This window comes from Gymnoscopelus microlampas, assembly GCF_963454915.1.
Source record: "Gymnoscopelus microlampas genome assembly, chromosome: 17".
Lineage (NCBI taxonomy): Eukaryota > Metazoa > Chordata > Actinopteri > Myctophiformes > Myctophidae > Gymnoscopelus > Gymnoscopelus microlampas.
Window position 1 is genome coordinate 24573629 of NC_139954.1, and position 15955 is coordinate 24589583.

At 42.1% G+C, this 15955-nt stretch overlaps 1 protein-coding gene across 7 annotated transcripts in view; it reads right to left on the bottom strand.

Annotated features, from left to right (window-relative positions):
* Positions 1–15955, bottom strand: part of caska (calcium/calmodulin-dependent serine protein kinase a) — a 132125-nt gene that overhangs the window by 68975 nt on the left and 47195 nt on the right. For all 7 annotated transcript variants that reach the window (XM_084083950.1, XM_084083948.1, XM_084083946.1 and 4 more), the window contains exons 2-3: positions 14414–14526; positions 1319–1424 (exon numbers count right to left, since the gene is read on the bottom strand). In XM_084083950.1, coding sequence (XP_083940076.1) covers positions 1319–1424; positions 14414–14526 — 219 coding nt within the window. The remainder of the gene's footprint in view (positions 1–1318; positions 1425–14413; positions 14527–15955) is intronic.

The window sequence follows — 15955 nt, forward strand, 5'->3', positions numbered from 1 at the left end:
AATATTAATATCATATATTTGTATGTTCAATGAATCAATGTGAAAAAAATCGAATAGATTTTTTATAATTGACTAAATCAAAGTCTGATTAACCACTTATGCCCTATTTTATAACTCATGTGTCAAAAATAGCATAATAATACAAGCTCGCAAAGCGTTGCAATGCAATGCAACTGCTGTATTTAAAAAAGAACAAAAAAGTTTAGAATATTATATTAAAATTATACTTTCTTTTACCATTGATTAAATTGATTAGTTTGATTAACTGTTGCAAGCCTAAAATTCCCAGTCTCGGAATTTAACACTATGGATTTAGGGTGTGCCATTGTGCTACTTCACATTCCTGGTTGTGTGGGGGTAGACCTGACGACAGGGTGTATGCGTTTATCTATTTTGCTCTATTATCTATCTGCCTCTCAAAGCACCACACTGCTGAAAGCCTGTCTCAGTACTACCACCTTCCCTCTCTGTGTGTGCATGCAGTACATGTGATTTATGCAGGCTTGTGCATGCTTGCCAAAGTGAGTGCTCAAAAAAAAGAGTTTGTTTGATTTTTTCTGGAAAGTCTCCCCGCACCAAGGCCTACAGTACGATAGAACTATGTGAAAGACTCCAGGACTTGCACGATCAGTGATAATGGAATTAAATGATAAAGGAATTAGTTCTGGAAGGAGGGAAGAGAGAACGAGATATGGAGAGGTTCTGTGTATGTGTGTGTTGTTTTGAGATGAGCTGGCGGGTGTAAAATCTTAATCTCATCTCAGCCCTTCATACAGAGCGCCACACTTAACAGATTCCCTCTCTTCCTTTCTTTTCTCGTCTTTTTCTTTCTACTCATCTCTCGCTTTCCTTCATTCAATTCTCTCAGTTAACAAGCTTTCTCATACCAGCGCTGGATATGAACCACCATGGGGACTCCCCTCTCTTTCCCTCCATCATCAGCTTCAACTTATCACTCAGTTCTTTCATCCTCTTCTGCCAACTTCTGCCGCAGGGGTCCTTGGTGGGGTTCCACGGGACCCCCAGCAAAATGTGTTAATATAGCATCAAAATCAGTTGAACCACTTTAACCCTAATTTATAGATTATAGATCGGCTATTTCAAAAGATTTAGAGAAATCTTGAAAAATTTGGAATATTTTGAAAAATGTGAACAACAACATTGTTTTGTTATTGGGTTCCCCCAGGCACAAAGTCTTTTCAGATGGAGGTCCTGGCCAAAAACATGAATTTGTGGGTCCTTGACATGGAAATGTTTGAGAACCACAGATTTAGCATAATGGTGGAAGACTGGAAGTGCGTGGAAAACGGAGACTCACTATTCGAAAACCATGTAGAGCATGCCATCTGAGCTGTAGGTCTCCAGCAGCTCAACGATGTGGGGGTGCTTCAGCATGTGGCAGATGCTGGCCTCCCTCTTCAGATCTGAGAACACAAACACACACACACACACACACACACAGGTCATGACAAAAGTAATGTCTCAAGACAGATTCCGCTGCACAGCACTGCCTTAAACATGTAATGTTGTCGTTAACACAGAAACGGAATAAACACAGAAGCACCCGGGAGGAAGTGGACAAAGAAAGGGGGGATGGATGTGCATGTGGGACATGTCCTGCTCTTCTATTGAGACATTTATTGTGTGGTCTGGTAGGACTACTTCTGGTTGACAATTGGTACTGCCTGAAAGGTCAAAATTCAACTTCTCCTCTAAACAAGCAGGCATGATCTATTGGCTCAGTGGTATAAACAAAAACATCTGCACTTGCGCAAGGGACCCTAGTTTGGATCTCAGCTAGGACACGTAAGTTACAGAGTACATCTTTATTAAAAAAGACATAATAACTTGGAGGAATGGTGTTGAACGGAATATGTGTTATATTGTGATATCCATCTTTAAATGCACAAAATATGCATTCTGTAACTTGAACTTGCCGTGTGTACCACAGAGGAACCGATGGTGTGTTTTGCAGATTGGGAAGTCGGTCGAATCAGCGGTTATCGAGAACCGAAAGTCCAATGATCTCTGCATCTGTGTGTCTGTCTGTATGTGTCCCTAACAGTATATGGAGATTTCTGTATGTCTCTCTGTGTCCTTTTATGCCCATGTATGGAGATCCCTGATGTCCTCGATATGATGTCATAGTACTGATGTCATAGACTGGCCTCCAAGTACTATGATAATAAGTACTATGACAACGGGTATAACGGGTACTGTGGCAACGGGTAATGCATAACCGAAGGGGCATGTGTTCCCAACAGGCATAGGTCACAACTCACAACAGGCATCCGCTTAGTCACTTTTAACCCCTATAATCATCCCCCCATCAAATTTCAATTCTATTATTCTCTAGCCGATTACAGTATGATGTATTCATCATCATCATCATCATCATCATCATCATCATCATCAGAAGCAGGCGCTGTAAACACCTACAATCTCTCTAAATAATTTAGAAAGGTTTCTTCTACAGCATCCCCAACAAGGCAGCAGAGTCAAAGGGAATCCTTCACATGACAATGTGACGTCTTCTTTAACTCCCTTGGAGGAGAAGCTGAATCTTGCAGCACTCCCAGCTCAACGATTAAAACGCTTGCATGTCAGAAAACTGAGATGGGCTTTTATGTTGCTTAGCGCTTACCGCTCACAGGACTAATGCAAAATGTAGAGCTGCACAGTGCACTAATTAGGGTCACGCTACCGTAGGCTGCTCACATTGCAATGACACATCACAGACAGATGTTATGTGAAACAGCAACAGGTCTTCCTGCAGTTTGGTTTCCAAGTGATGGTTGTTTAGCTCATTACTTACAGTGTCGGTGTTCAGTGCTGCCTATTGCAATAAGCTTCTCCCACTTTAATTAGCTCTGAAAGGGGAGTGTTAATAAAGCCGAGAGGACAAGGAGGGGGGATAGCTACATGTACTGTATGTGGGGGTGTCACCGTAGAGACAGCTACGATGAATACAAAACAGTGTCATTTTAAAGATGACAGACGTACAATTTTTCTTCGGCAGGAGATTAAAAAAACAAAACCTAGGAAGAGAGAAAATATGTCATATGAGGGAGTTGTGACAAGAGTGATGAGCCTGGGGACAGCAACGAAATAGCTTGAACCAATCAATATTCCAACATGACTCTCAGTAATGCAAATGGTGAATTGTTCTGTCATTTTAAACGGGATGGATGGTGCGTGAAGAATCTGGAGATATTGAGTATAAACCCTGGAGTCTCTACATTGGATACAAAGCCACACAGAGCCGTATGGTGGAGTCTAATAAGTGTACAATGCATGGACATCTCTCTCTCTGTCCAATGTAGGAGGCTGCAATGCTCTGAAACAGTCCACAGTGCAACATGAATTATGTATTTAACACCTTTAAACACTAGGAGGAGCTGTCATTAACCATTGTACATGTCTAAGACTATGATTTAATTTGTGCGCATATAACTTATTTTTGCAAATCACGACCCTGTCATAAATATAGGCAATAATATGTGCGTGCGAAAGTATACATGAGCCTACACTATGTGTGTGTTTTTGTTGTATTTGCTTCCTTGTTTACTTGGTCATAACATGTTTGTTTTTGTGGCTATACGTTCACCTGTTCTACTATGCCCTACTACCATCCTCATCATCATCACCATAACATCACCATAACTGATCATCATATTATTGATTCCTCCTCATTCACTCCGCCAGGACAAAAAGATTTTCTGTTTAATAAAGAGCTGGAGAGACAGTGAGAGGGGGGGTATTTTGCGTGTCGGTGCCAAGGGCCCATTTTCTCATAATCCGCCTATGACATTTCTGGTGTGAAATGGCACGAGAGACGCCCAAAAAAGTCCCCCCCAAAAATGTTCGCGCAAATATTGTGCCCTTTTATGAACTTTGAGCACCTGCCCCTCCAATGGTCTCTGCACAGCCCTGCGTCTGTGTACAGCTAATCTCCAGCACCGCTGGCCTGATCGACGTGAAACTGTGCGCACACACTCCCTGGAGGCCAGAGCAGAACCTCTGCCCCAAAACTTTTTTACTCCTACAGATTTTGTCCAAACATCACACCAATGGGTACACATTATGTCAGATTTTTCATATTCCATCCTGATTGGCTAAGATTGGCTTCCAATATTTAGAGGAGTGGTCCGATTGCCGTGAAACTTTGCACACAAATTCCCACTAGGCCAAAGAAGAAATGCCACCCTACATTTTTCAAATTGGCCTTCACGTTTTAGCTATAACTCTTGAACCATTGGTCATACAATAAAAAATATTTATCAGCCAGTTATAGCGCCACCATGAGAAAGATTTTTGAGACACACATTTTTTGTTACTACAAGTCTGAACCGCACATAAATCGGTATACATTACCTCTGTAGTCATGTGATCAAGACGTATCTGTCACATTTCTCATATTCCATTTCGATTGACTATGATTGGCTTTGTTTGTGGGGGTGGCCCGTTTTGCACAAAATGCCACACATCATGAATGCAGCGCCTGATTGCAGGGAAACTTTGCACGCACATTCCCACAAAGCCAAGGAAAAACCTTCATCCCAAAAACTTCAAAAAACGTCCTAAGTTTGCGGCCCTGGGTAGGCAACCCGGCCTGGTGGAGACCTTTGTTCCAAGGAGCACACTTTTCTAGTTAGTGTGTCCTAACAGGGCAACCAGGGTCTGGTTGCCCTAACAGTGCAACCAGAATTTTGCCGCGCTATTTCTCCCACAGTTTATTTTTCCCACACTCGTGCCATATGTCAAATTGACCGGCTTCACCGGGACTCGATTACTTGTACTTTTCTAAGATATTGATTACATAGTTTAATTGATATTGATTTATTAGTGCATTAAATGTCCCCATCGACTTTAATGGGAAAATGAAAAAACTCCAATTCAAGTATTTTTTTCTCGGAAACCGTAAGGGCTAGAGTTAAAAGACTTTGAGGGGAGGTTCATAGTTTGTTGCCAAATTATTTAAAAAATGATTACACCAGTCGGCCACATGGTGGCGCTATAACAGCCAACTTTACCTTTTGGCCTATAACTTTTGAACCGTAAGTCTTAGAATAAAAATCCTTTCCCCTGGATTCCTTGAGTCATGACGCAACTCCCCATATAAGCCACGCCCATTTGCGTCTGGATAGATTTTCCACCATTTTGAATTTTCTTCAAAACACACTTTTAGCTCCTCCTCCGACGTATTTTATCCACATTTCACAAAAATCGGTACACATGATCTCTGGACCCTAGCGATAAACATATCCAAACGGCATTTTGATAGTCCTTACCGTTCGCCCGTAATCGTCTTCCAAAGTTAGTGGGAGGGGCCAGTTTTACAAAGAATGCCATTTGTTTTTGCCTGTCAAACAATCAATCAATCAATCAATCAATCCATCCTTCATTCCTCCATCCACTCATCCTCCATTCTTCCTTTTACCTATCCAACAATCCTCCGTTCCTCCTTCTAGAATCCAACCATCCTTCATCTCTCCATCCTTCCTCCTTCTACCCATCCATCCTCATTCCTCCCTCTACCATACAACATCCACGCATTCATCTGTTCCAATAGGTGGTTGTCTGTCTGTCATCCTGGCAGCAGCTATTCTGAGAGAGAAGGCTTGATGCTGGAGGCCAAATAAAGACATATATCACATATATAACCTTTCCACCTTAAGCACACACTCAAAACTCATTCCCTGAAAATGCGGTTAAGCCCTCTTAACTGCATTAACTTTTAATATCCTCTTCTTCTGCAAAATTGCACGCCCCGGGCCCTGACTGAAATAGCTGCCATGTGCTAACATAAGCAATGCTCAGTCATATATATTGCGGCTGGGTATTGCACATTCCCAGCATGGCATTCCCATGTTTACCATTGGCACATTTATTGTACCGAAGAGATGCAACTTAACACAAGGAGACAATGACATGATTCTTGCGCCCGCACACACACGCACGCACACATCACACGCACACACTTGTTACTACTGTATATTGTTTTTTTTAAGTATGTGCTGACATTTAATTAAGCCTTGAGTTGAAGTCGTGAGTGTGCGTGTGTTGCTCCTGGTCTCTGCGCTAACATTAAGCTTATCCTCAGAGGACCAACACAAGGCGTGCTCCAGCTCTGCACATGATGCTTATGCTACTAAAGCTGGGATAAGTGGCTACCTTGAGGGCCTGTACTGCCTGCCGCTTTAACGCTGTCTGGCGGTCCCACCGCCATTCACATCCCTCCCGCACAACTACTGCTGGAGATGAAGGATAACGGCAGAGACATTATTTGTGCCACAGGTATCACAATAATTACACTTTCTCACCAAAAAATCTCTTTACAAAAACGAGCATAGGAATGAATAAATAATATTAGTAATTTTTCCAATTTAAGGTGTATCAGTACAAAAAAAATTACAAAAATGTCTTATATGACCTGCCCTTCTTACACATTTTCCTTAACCCCTTTAGTACAAAAGATTTAAAAAAAAAAGGAAATAAAGAAGGAAAATAAGAATATAAGTTAAAAAAAAGAAGAATAAAACATCCTTTTAGAATAACCTTAGACTATGCTACCTGTACTGTTAACAAAATTGTTAATAACGTTTTCAATCAATCAACCAATCTACCTATCAATCTATCAATCAATCGTTCCAAATACAATATCCTTAGATGCAACATGTATTACACATTTCAATTAATTGTCACAACTATTCCACAAGTTGCAGCCTTTGAATAGTTTTTGATCTATTACCACGGCCACAAATTTACACCCTTTCTAACTCAACATCATTTATCTTGATTTATCATCATATATTGTTCATATATTTTTGAATTGTGTCGTCAGCAAATGAAACCAACTTTTAAGACCTTAAAGACCTTGCTCATAATTATATTTATGTCCAGTATAAACAGTTTTGGGCCTAGTACTGAACCTTGTGGGAACCCTCAAGTAACCTTCAAATGATCAGATTTTTCATAATTTATTTGCACATAATGTATCGACATCTATTTTCAAGATACTGTAGCTGCTCAGCCATGAGTGTGCTATTTGTATTGATTTATTGTAACGTTGTAGTGCTCCGAGCGGGAGTCGACTCGACCCCCGTTCTCCTCGCAGCAGAACAGGAGGCAACAAGCTGAGTGTGTGTGTGTGTGTGTGTGTGTGTGTGTGTGTGTGTGTGTGTGTGTGGGGTCGCGGCAGTGTTTTGGGGTTGTTATTATTTATTAATTTCATTGATAAGATAGGCTTACAAATCTGCAGAAATCACTGCTTTAATTAACATTTTCGAATAAATATTCATATATAAAAGGATGTTTTAAGACAGTAAACAAATGTCTGCCTCGCTGTTGCAAGTTGTGGATAATGCCAGTGTACAGTATATGACAGATGGAGTGCAACGGGGGTAATCGGAAGTTGATTAGGCTTAATATAGTAAAATATGTCTTGACAAGATCTCTAGTTTGGAATAGAGGTAGGTGCTTTACTGACTGCTTATCCATGCCTGGATTTTATACACAAAACCATGTGTCTGGTGAGAACCTGAGCTATTTAACTAATCAATGCTGTAACGTCATCACTGACTGCCTGACTCAGTCAGTCAAAGCCATATGGGTCTCTTGGGCTGGCCCTGCTTGGTCCAGGCAACAATCAATTGGGAGAAGAACAGAATTAGAAAAGCAAGAAGCAGGAGGGAGGGAGAGGGAACAGATGTGATCTCTACAGTGGTCCGTGTTTCTCCTGCTGAGAGTCAAAGCCTGCATCCGATGGAGGCCGTGGTACTAAAACTAGATCACACTGTGTGTGTGTGTGTGTGTGTGTGTGTGTGTGTGTGTAGGTCTTCACAATGTGTGAGGCTTGCGTGAGTTCACAATGGGTTAGCCAACAACCATATTGTTACTCTAGCTGCCATACCACCTGGGGAAGTGGAGAAGAAAATAAAGTGGAGAGGAAAGTTAAAGGAGAACGTAGAGAGGAGAGTCAAGGAAATAGTGGACAGGAAAAGAGGAAGTGGAACAGAAAGAAAAGGAGAAAGTGGACAGGAAATTAGGAATTGGAGAGGAGAGAAAAGGCAAAAGTGGAAAGGAAAGGAGCAAGTGGAGTAGAAAGGAAACAATAGAGTACAAAAAGTCCTGATATCACTTCCACTAACCCTGGGTCACAGCGTTATTTGCTGTATTGGATTTCCCCATAGGATATTTTAGATTGCATCATATAAGAACTGTATTCCAAAAATAACCAAACCACCCCGCCGATTTTGTCAGGTATGCGACTCTGTGTCATTTATGATATTGAGTTACATTTGATAACGTCTGTGTTTGGAGAAATAATAAAAATGTCTTAATCTTTGGATAAATTAGTACTTTTTTACCTGTTAATGCTTCATATCCATATGCAGTGGTGGAAAAGTACTCAGATTTTACATAAGTAAAAGTAGCAATACCACAATATAAAAATACTCTGTTACAAGTAAAAGGCCTGTGTTCAAAATGTTACTTGAGTAAAAGTACAAAACTATTGGTATCAAAATATACTTCAAGTACCAAAAGTAAAAGTACCAAAGTGTTAAAAAATACCTCAAACTTTGTACATTACTTGAGTAAATGTACTTAGTTACTTTACACCACTGTCCATATGAGTAAAATGGTTTGTTTATTTTTGGAACACAGTTCTTATATGACGCAAGATTCCCCTATGGGATTTCCAATACAAAAAATAACGCTATGATAGCACCCTCTAGCGGCAGTGATGTCAGACTTCGGTGCTCTGTTGCTACTCTAGCTGCCATACCACCTGAGGAAGTGGAGAACAAAGGAAAGTGGATAGGAAAGTTAAAGGAGAATGTGGAGAGGAGAGTAAAGGAAATAGTGGACAGGAAAGGAAGAAGTGGAGAGGAAAGGAAAGGAGAAAGTGGAGTAGAAAGGAAGCAATACTGTAGGTGGAGAGGAAAGGAGTAAGTGGAGATGAAAGGAAGGGGTAGAGAAAGAGAGAGCTGTGAGGAGGTGGGTGTGTGTGTGTGTGTGTGTGTGTGTGTGTGTGTGTGTGTATGTGTGTGTGTGTGTGTGTGTGTGTGTGTGTGTGTGTGTGTGTGTGTGTGTGTGTGTGTGTGTGTGTGTGTGTGGGGGGGGGGGGGTACACACAGATGGACTAGTGGGAGAGACAAAAATGGGGAGAGAAGCAAGGAGATTAAGGAGCTGAGAGCAGAGAGGTGCGGGTGGTGGAACATGATGAATTCTACTCATGCTCTGGCTAGCTGTTCTGCCTCATTCCTTCAGAGGCCTGACCTTTTGGCCAGACAGACCTTTGGAAAGCTGCCGACTGTTGTACGTGTGTGTGTGTGTGTGTGTGTGTGTGTGTGTGTGTGTGTGTGTGTGTGTGTGTGTGTGTGTGTGTGTGTGTGTGTGTGTGTGTGTGTGTGTGAGCTCACACGTGCATGTGTGAGATAAAATATCCTGTTACATGTACTGTATGTGTCTGTCTTTGTGTTGTGTGTGCAATGTAAATGTATGTCAGTGTGATACAAGATGTGTGCATGCGGGCATGCGTGCGAGCGTGCGATGTCTGAGGGCCCAGGGACTCCTGCTGTCCAAGCCACTGGCTGAGACAGACAGACAGACAGACAGAGAGAGAGAGATTGAGTAGACAGTGTACCTGAGTGATTATTTTGGTGCTACAGTACATTGAAGCTGCTAACTCAAGTGAAACTGTTCTGTGATTGGATCTAAAATGACCGGATGGTGTGACGACCACATACTGTATGCACAAAAAAAAAAAGCTCTCTGCATAACATTTGGTCAAGCAAACAGTATGTACGTATATCTATACATACATATCAATACAAACTAGCATCTATCAAAAAAGCAGGAAGGGATGCAAGGAAATAGGTGTGCGAGTTTTTTAACCTCACAGAGACAAATTCCTATGTGCAAAATGCAAACATATCTGGCAAAACAAATAATTCTGATTTAGTGGTCAAGACCAGGCCTAGTACACCAGTAGACAAGCTGAGATCATTCAAAAGGAGCTGAGCTCATTGGGGTGGCAGTGGCTAAGGAAGTAGAGGCTGCCTGGGAACGGAAGGTTTCCGGCTTGACCCATGGCTCCTTCTGGCTTTGTGTCAAGGTGTCCTTCAGCAAGACACTGATCTCTTAACTGTGCCTACTGGGCAGGTTGGTGCCTTGTCATGCGCTTGTGTATGCCATCGTTGTGAGAATGGGTGAATGCAATGCACATTGTAAAGCACTTTGGATAAATGCACTACAGAAGCAGAACATTTAAGAGAGGATGGGTGGCAAAATGCTGCACAGGATAAGAGCTTTTGCCTTCTCTTCCTCCCTCTCTAACATTCCAATATCAAAACATTGTTTGATATTGGCTCACACAAACAAGCCCTTGTGTGAGCCTTTCATAATTACACAGCAAAATACTCAATATAACAATTTCATTGAACACATTTTACTGTGTAGGGTTGTGAGGAAATGAACTAGCGAATAGGCAGAGGTTTCAGGCCAACCAGAAATTAACCAAGAAATTCACATGGAAAAAAGGACTGCTGATGTAAAGTGGAATGGGTTCTGTCATTCTGACTGCTGTGAAAGCTCTTCAGATTGATTTTCACAGCTTGCTTCTAAAACTCAACTGACAGGTCCAAGAACAACCACAGATGTGACGTGAGTTGGTATACGAACGATTCAGAACAGTTTATCTCAGCCTCCAGAACGACATGGTGGCAGTCCCTGGTAAAATTGACTCTTCAGAGTCATCTCTGATGAAATTTGTCATTTTAAATACTTATACCTAAAGCTTGGAATTCTCAGTTCACACATTAGGAATGGGTTTTTGAACAGATGCTGACAACGCAGGAATTGGCAAAAAATCTGTCACTTACTTGAACGGAACAGTGCAAAAGACGGAATGTTTGAGACACCAGCCCTCGGATTTTGCTCAATATTTGTGTTTGTTGTCAACACAGAAGTACAAGTCAGTGTTGGAGTCTGGAGGGAATGTTATCAATGTCTTTCTGAATGATCCACAGACAAGAAAGATCAAACAAAGAGAGAAGCAGACATAGTCAAGAGGAAGAGTCTCACTCACAAGACGAGGGCAAACCGCAGAGCTCACCCTTCACCACTGTTGTTTCTCTCATCATCATTGGAGACAATGATGCTTTGTGCCTGTTAATCCTCTTCCTCCCTTCCCTAACCCTGACACTTATCTCATATACTACAGTAATATTGTACAAAACTACAAAGTGTGTGTGTGTGTGTGTGTGTGTGTGTGTGTGTGTGTGTGTGTGTGTGTGTGTGTGTGTGTGTGTGTGTGTGTGTGTGTGTGAATGACTGCCTGCTTGTGTTTGTCTGTTCACACAGCTCAGGTTTGAGAGAGAGAGAGAGAGAGAGAGAGAGAGAGAGAGAGAGAGAGAGAGAGAGAGAGAGAGAGAGAGAGAGAGAGAGAGAGAGAGAGAGAGAGAGAGAGAGAGAGAGAGAGAGAGAGAGAGAGAGAGAGAGAGAGAGAGAGAGAGAGAGATGAGGAGTGGACCTTATAATACGCGGTCATGTGTCTGAACAAGTGCTTCTCTCTTACACTAGTCCAGAGGTACAACCACTATCCTACAATCTTATAATTCTTTAGCAAAAATGACGCAAACATCTCTCTTTCTTTTGCCGTGTGAGGTCTGAACATGCAGTGTTTATGTGTGGCATAATTTCATGTGTACACTTTGTCGGCTGTTCCACAATGGCAAAAGTTAAGTAAATCGATATGCAAACTTGTCTGGAGTGTCAGTCATGTGCCTTGGGGCCGAGCAGGCGAGGAGGACGGTAGGAAGAAGATGGTATATGCCAATATGCCAACTGGCATCTAAACTCTAGCTTCACCTTTACTTACAGTAAGTCTGTATGGGGATGCAGAAATACACCAGGGGGGTGGGCTTTATAATGTCACAGCAAAGCTGCAGTGAGCCTTGGAATCCAATATTAGGTGTAATTATCTGTTGCATGGAAATGTCAGGCCAAATACCCAATGCTAGAAAACGAGACAGAAATATGAATTCAATTCCCAGAGAAATTATCTTAACTTTAGGTGATGGAATATGATTATTGGCTACTTTAATGTAATTGTAACAAAGAGTCATTTTAGAGTTGGCTATTCAAAAATAGTATATACAAGCTTGTACATCTGCTTATTTTTGAACATTTTTGAAAAATCTTAAGCGTTTTTAAGATTTTTTTTTTTAACACAAATCTTCTCTTCTGGGGTCCCTGGCACAAAACCTGTTTAGATTCGGGTCCACGGGAACGCAGCCAAATATATATCAATTTGGGGGTCCTTGGCACGAAAACGTTTGAGAACTACTGATTTAGAATCGGCCTCGGGTCTTAATGGGTTAAACGACATGGGTTAAAATGGTATTTCAGTCCGGTTTTAGAGCAAACCACAGCACAGACAGCACTAGTCAAGGTACTAAATGACCTCAGAATCAACTGATTAAAAAAAACTCTCTGTCCTTGTTCTTTCAGACTTAACCCATTCAATCCGGGAACGCATCTACAAATGTCTACAAACTGGTTTCTGAAAAACGTATGTTGCTATATCAATGGTGCTCAAACTTTTTCATGTCAAGGACCACCAACATTATGTATTTGGCCGTGGACCCCCACCTCAAAATATTTTGAGGTGGGGGAACATTTAAAGAAAATGTTTGCTTTAAAAAAAAGTGCCATTTGGTGACTGCTCCTCTCACAGAGTTGAGCTGACATGTGGTGTCCCTCAGGGCTCCATTCTCTTTAACTTATACATGCTACCACTTGGCTCAGTCATCAGAAAACACGATATAAACTTTCATAGCTATGCTGATGACACCCAATTATACATATCCGTATCCCCAGAGGATCTTAGCCCAATTGACACCCTAATGTATCACAGACATAAAAACATGGATGTCAGAGAATTTCCTTCAATTAAATGAAGGAAAAATCAGCAAAGACAAGATTGAATTCGCAACGGTTTTATAAGGTAAGAAATATGTTCAGTTTGTACATTAGGGTGACAGCAATGCCAACACCGTCTCCCTAGGTAATAAAAATGTAATGTGAATAAATAGGAGGGATATCCTTTGAAAACGTCTAGCTCCAAAGTAATATTTTTTAATACTTTCATTTCGGCAAAAATAGCCAGACCCCCCCCGAGTGTGTGCAGGTCACAGCACTCCGTTTGAGACCCACTGAGACGAGAAACATATGATATTGTTTCTGCTGCGGCTATTTTGGCAACACTGAGCTTCCCTGACAACTGGTGGAGAGTTATAATTCAAGTAAAACACCCAAAGACCTTAATGAGTTAATGAAAGACTGAAGGTAGAGAGAGAGAGAAAAAGAAATACAAACCAGAGTAATTCACCAAAATTATAGTGTAGGAAATACACATTATTAGATGAACTGAATGGAAGCCAGGCTTTTGTGAGGCCGTCTCCCTTGTAAATGAAACCGCTGCTCTTTGTTGGCTGTTCATGAATCTTAAATATCCTGTCGTAACAGACAAAAGGCCACCAGTAACTCTTCCACGGACCACGGTGCACTGAGACGTGAATGCAGGGACAAGAAATAAAAGAGGGGTGGGGTAAGGGGTGTGTGGGGTTGAAGGAGTGAACCGCTTCTCATTGCTTTCTAAAAATACCTGGCTGGATATATGGGCTGTAGTAAACCTGTCTCATAGAAGACTGCCCACTTTCCCCATACTCCTGTCTCCAGAGATTCCACCTGCACTCCTCTCATGCTTAATTTATACTCTATTGTATGGTGGCGTTGCGTGCCGAAAATAGCCAATGTACAAGCTCACAACACGACGCGATGCGGCGCATTGTGAACTCGTAGACCGGCTATTTTCAGCACGTGACACCAGCATGCAACAAAGTATAAATCAGGTTTCAGTCTTTTTGAGCTCCCTTCTTCCATCCAGTAGTTCCCTCACACTCCATATCTCTCATTCGATCTGCTGTAAACTCTTGTTCCCTTGCTCTCTCCTCCCATCTCGCATCTCATTGTGTGGTTGTATCTGCTCAGAATCCCGACGGGTGCACACATGGTCAACAGCATCACCTTTCTGTGGATTATTGACACAATATCTCACCTCCTCTGGATGACTTCACATGTGCATGTGCACCAACATGACAGGGTGCACACTTGCCCCCTCCGTCACCTCACACCTCGCCGTGTGACATGTTTGAGTTTGACAGGCGGAAGTCAACAATCAACTGATCATTGTCATCATCCTGTGAGAGCTTTTGGTATTTATGAGATAATAGAAACGAGTATTCCAACAGCGTGTGTGTGTGTGTGTGTGTGTGTGTGTGTGTGTGTGTGTGTGTGTGTGTGTGTGTGTGTGTGTGTGTGTGTGTGTGTGTGTGTACACTCGTACCTTCTGTGCTGAGTCCAGGACTGGAGGTGAACTGGGCCACATCGACAATCTTTACAGCAAACTGCTGTCCTGTCTCTCTGTTCATACATCTTCTCACCACACTGAATGGTCCTCTGCAGGAGACAGACAGACACACACAACACACGTTAACATCAATTACATTCATCATTTAAATCTCTGTGCCAGACAACCAAACCGATTTCTCTTAATGTATTTCAGATGGTCATAAGAAAACCTTAGTGATGAAGTTAGGGATTTGTTGGTTGACAGACTCGGCACACAGGGAACCCTCGATTTTAGAGAGAGACGTTTAGTCCAGTTACTAGTGCGCTATTATCTCTGAGACTGTACACACGTCTCTGAGTTAAACTAACACTCCGAATTTTCCTGTGTACTACTCTAAACCACTCTAGAAAACACAGAGTTGCTCTTCAAACTCAGTCAGGAATTACATAACCGGATCACAACAGCAAAGCTTAAGGATGGAAAGATAGCGTTATACGGACATCAAGGCCGATTAAGTAGACACACTCTACCCCAAGAGGCATGCATGAACGAAAACAGAGCATATGCAGTCGGGGGTGATTGACCCTGAGGCTCTTGTGGGAAGAATGCTCTGAGTGAGTGTGTGTGAGTGTGAGTTGATTGTGAGTGTGAGCGTGTGCGTGTGCGTGTGAGACGTCTAGTGGGTACACATCAAGCATTTTAGCGGCATACAGTATTAAAGCATGTACACACAACAAGCGAGCGCTGCAGTTTAGTTCTCTTTCTTGGCTGAGGTCAGACAGCTCACAGATTGAATCATCCCTCCTGTGGAGGAAGTGTATTATTATTCAGTGGATGGACAAATAGAGGTCTAAACTCTAATTGCACCGCTGGTTGGAACCAACAGGCCAACAACAGGCCAACAACAGGCCATGGTTACAGTACAGGACAATCACCAAACAGACTTGATAAAACTCCTGGCTAGGTCTAAATGGGCTTGAGACTGTAGAAAAGTGACGGTGTATCTAGCCTATCTGTAAAGGAGAGAAGAAGAATACTGAGAGTAAGTTCAGTATTGAGGTATGTTAGAGCGAGGTGACCAATTACAGTGTTTTGGGACACATGGGGCTGTGGTCATCTTTCAAATGATGTATCATTCATTGAAATCTGAAAATATTTGAAACTTGTTAAGCCAGAATTGTCAAAGCAGAGAAAAAATCCTCCTAAAGCCTCAGTTATAGTGTCAGTGTCGCATGTCAAAAATAGTCGATCTACAAGCTCAGAACGCTCTGAGTTTGTAGATCTGCTATTTTCGGTGCACGACACCGAGCGCAACTAAGTACAAATTAGACTTTAATTAACACTTATAGCACCCCCTCTGGGCCTGGTAATGGGCGTGAACAATAAGCAATTAATTCAACCCCTAACCACTCCTCTAACCACTCCCCCACTAGCTTAACTGTCACATTCACACACACTGTCACTGTCAGCTGTCATGCTGTGTGTGACATCACCGTCATATGGAAGTATTGGCCAGACATAACGTGCACCGCATAC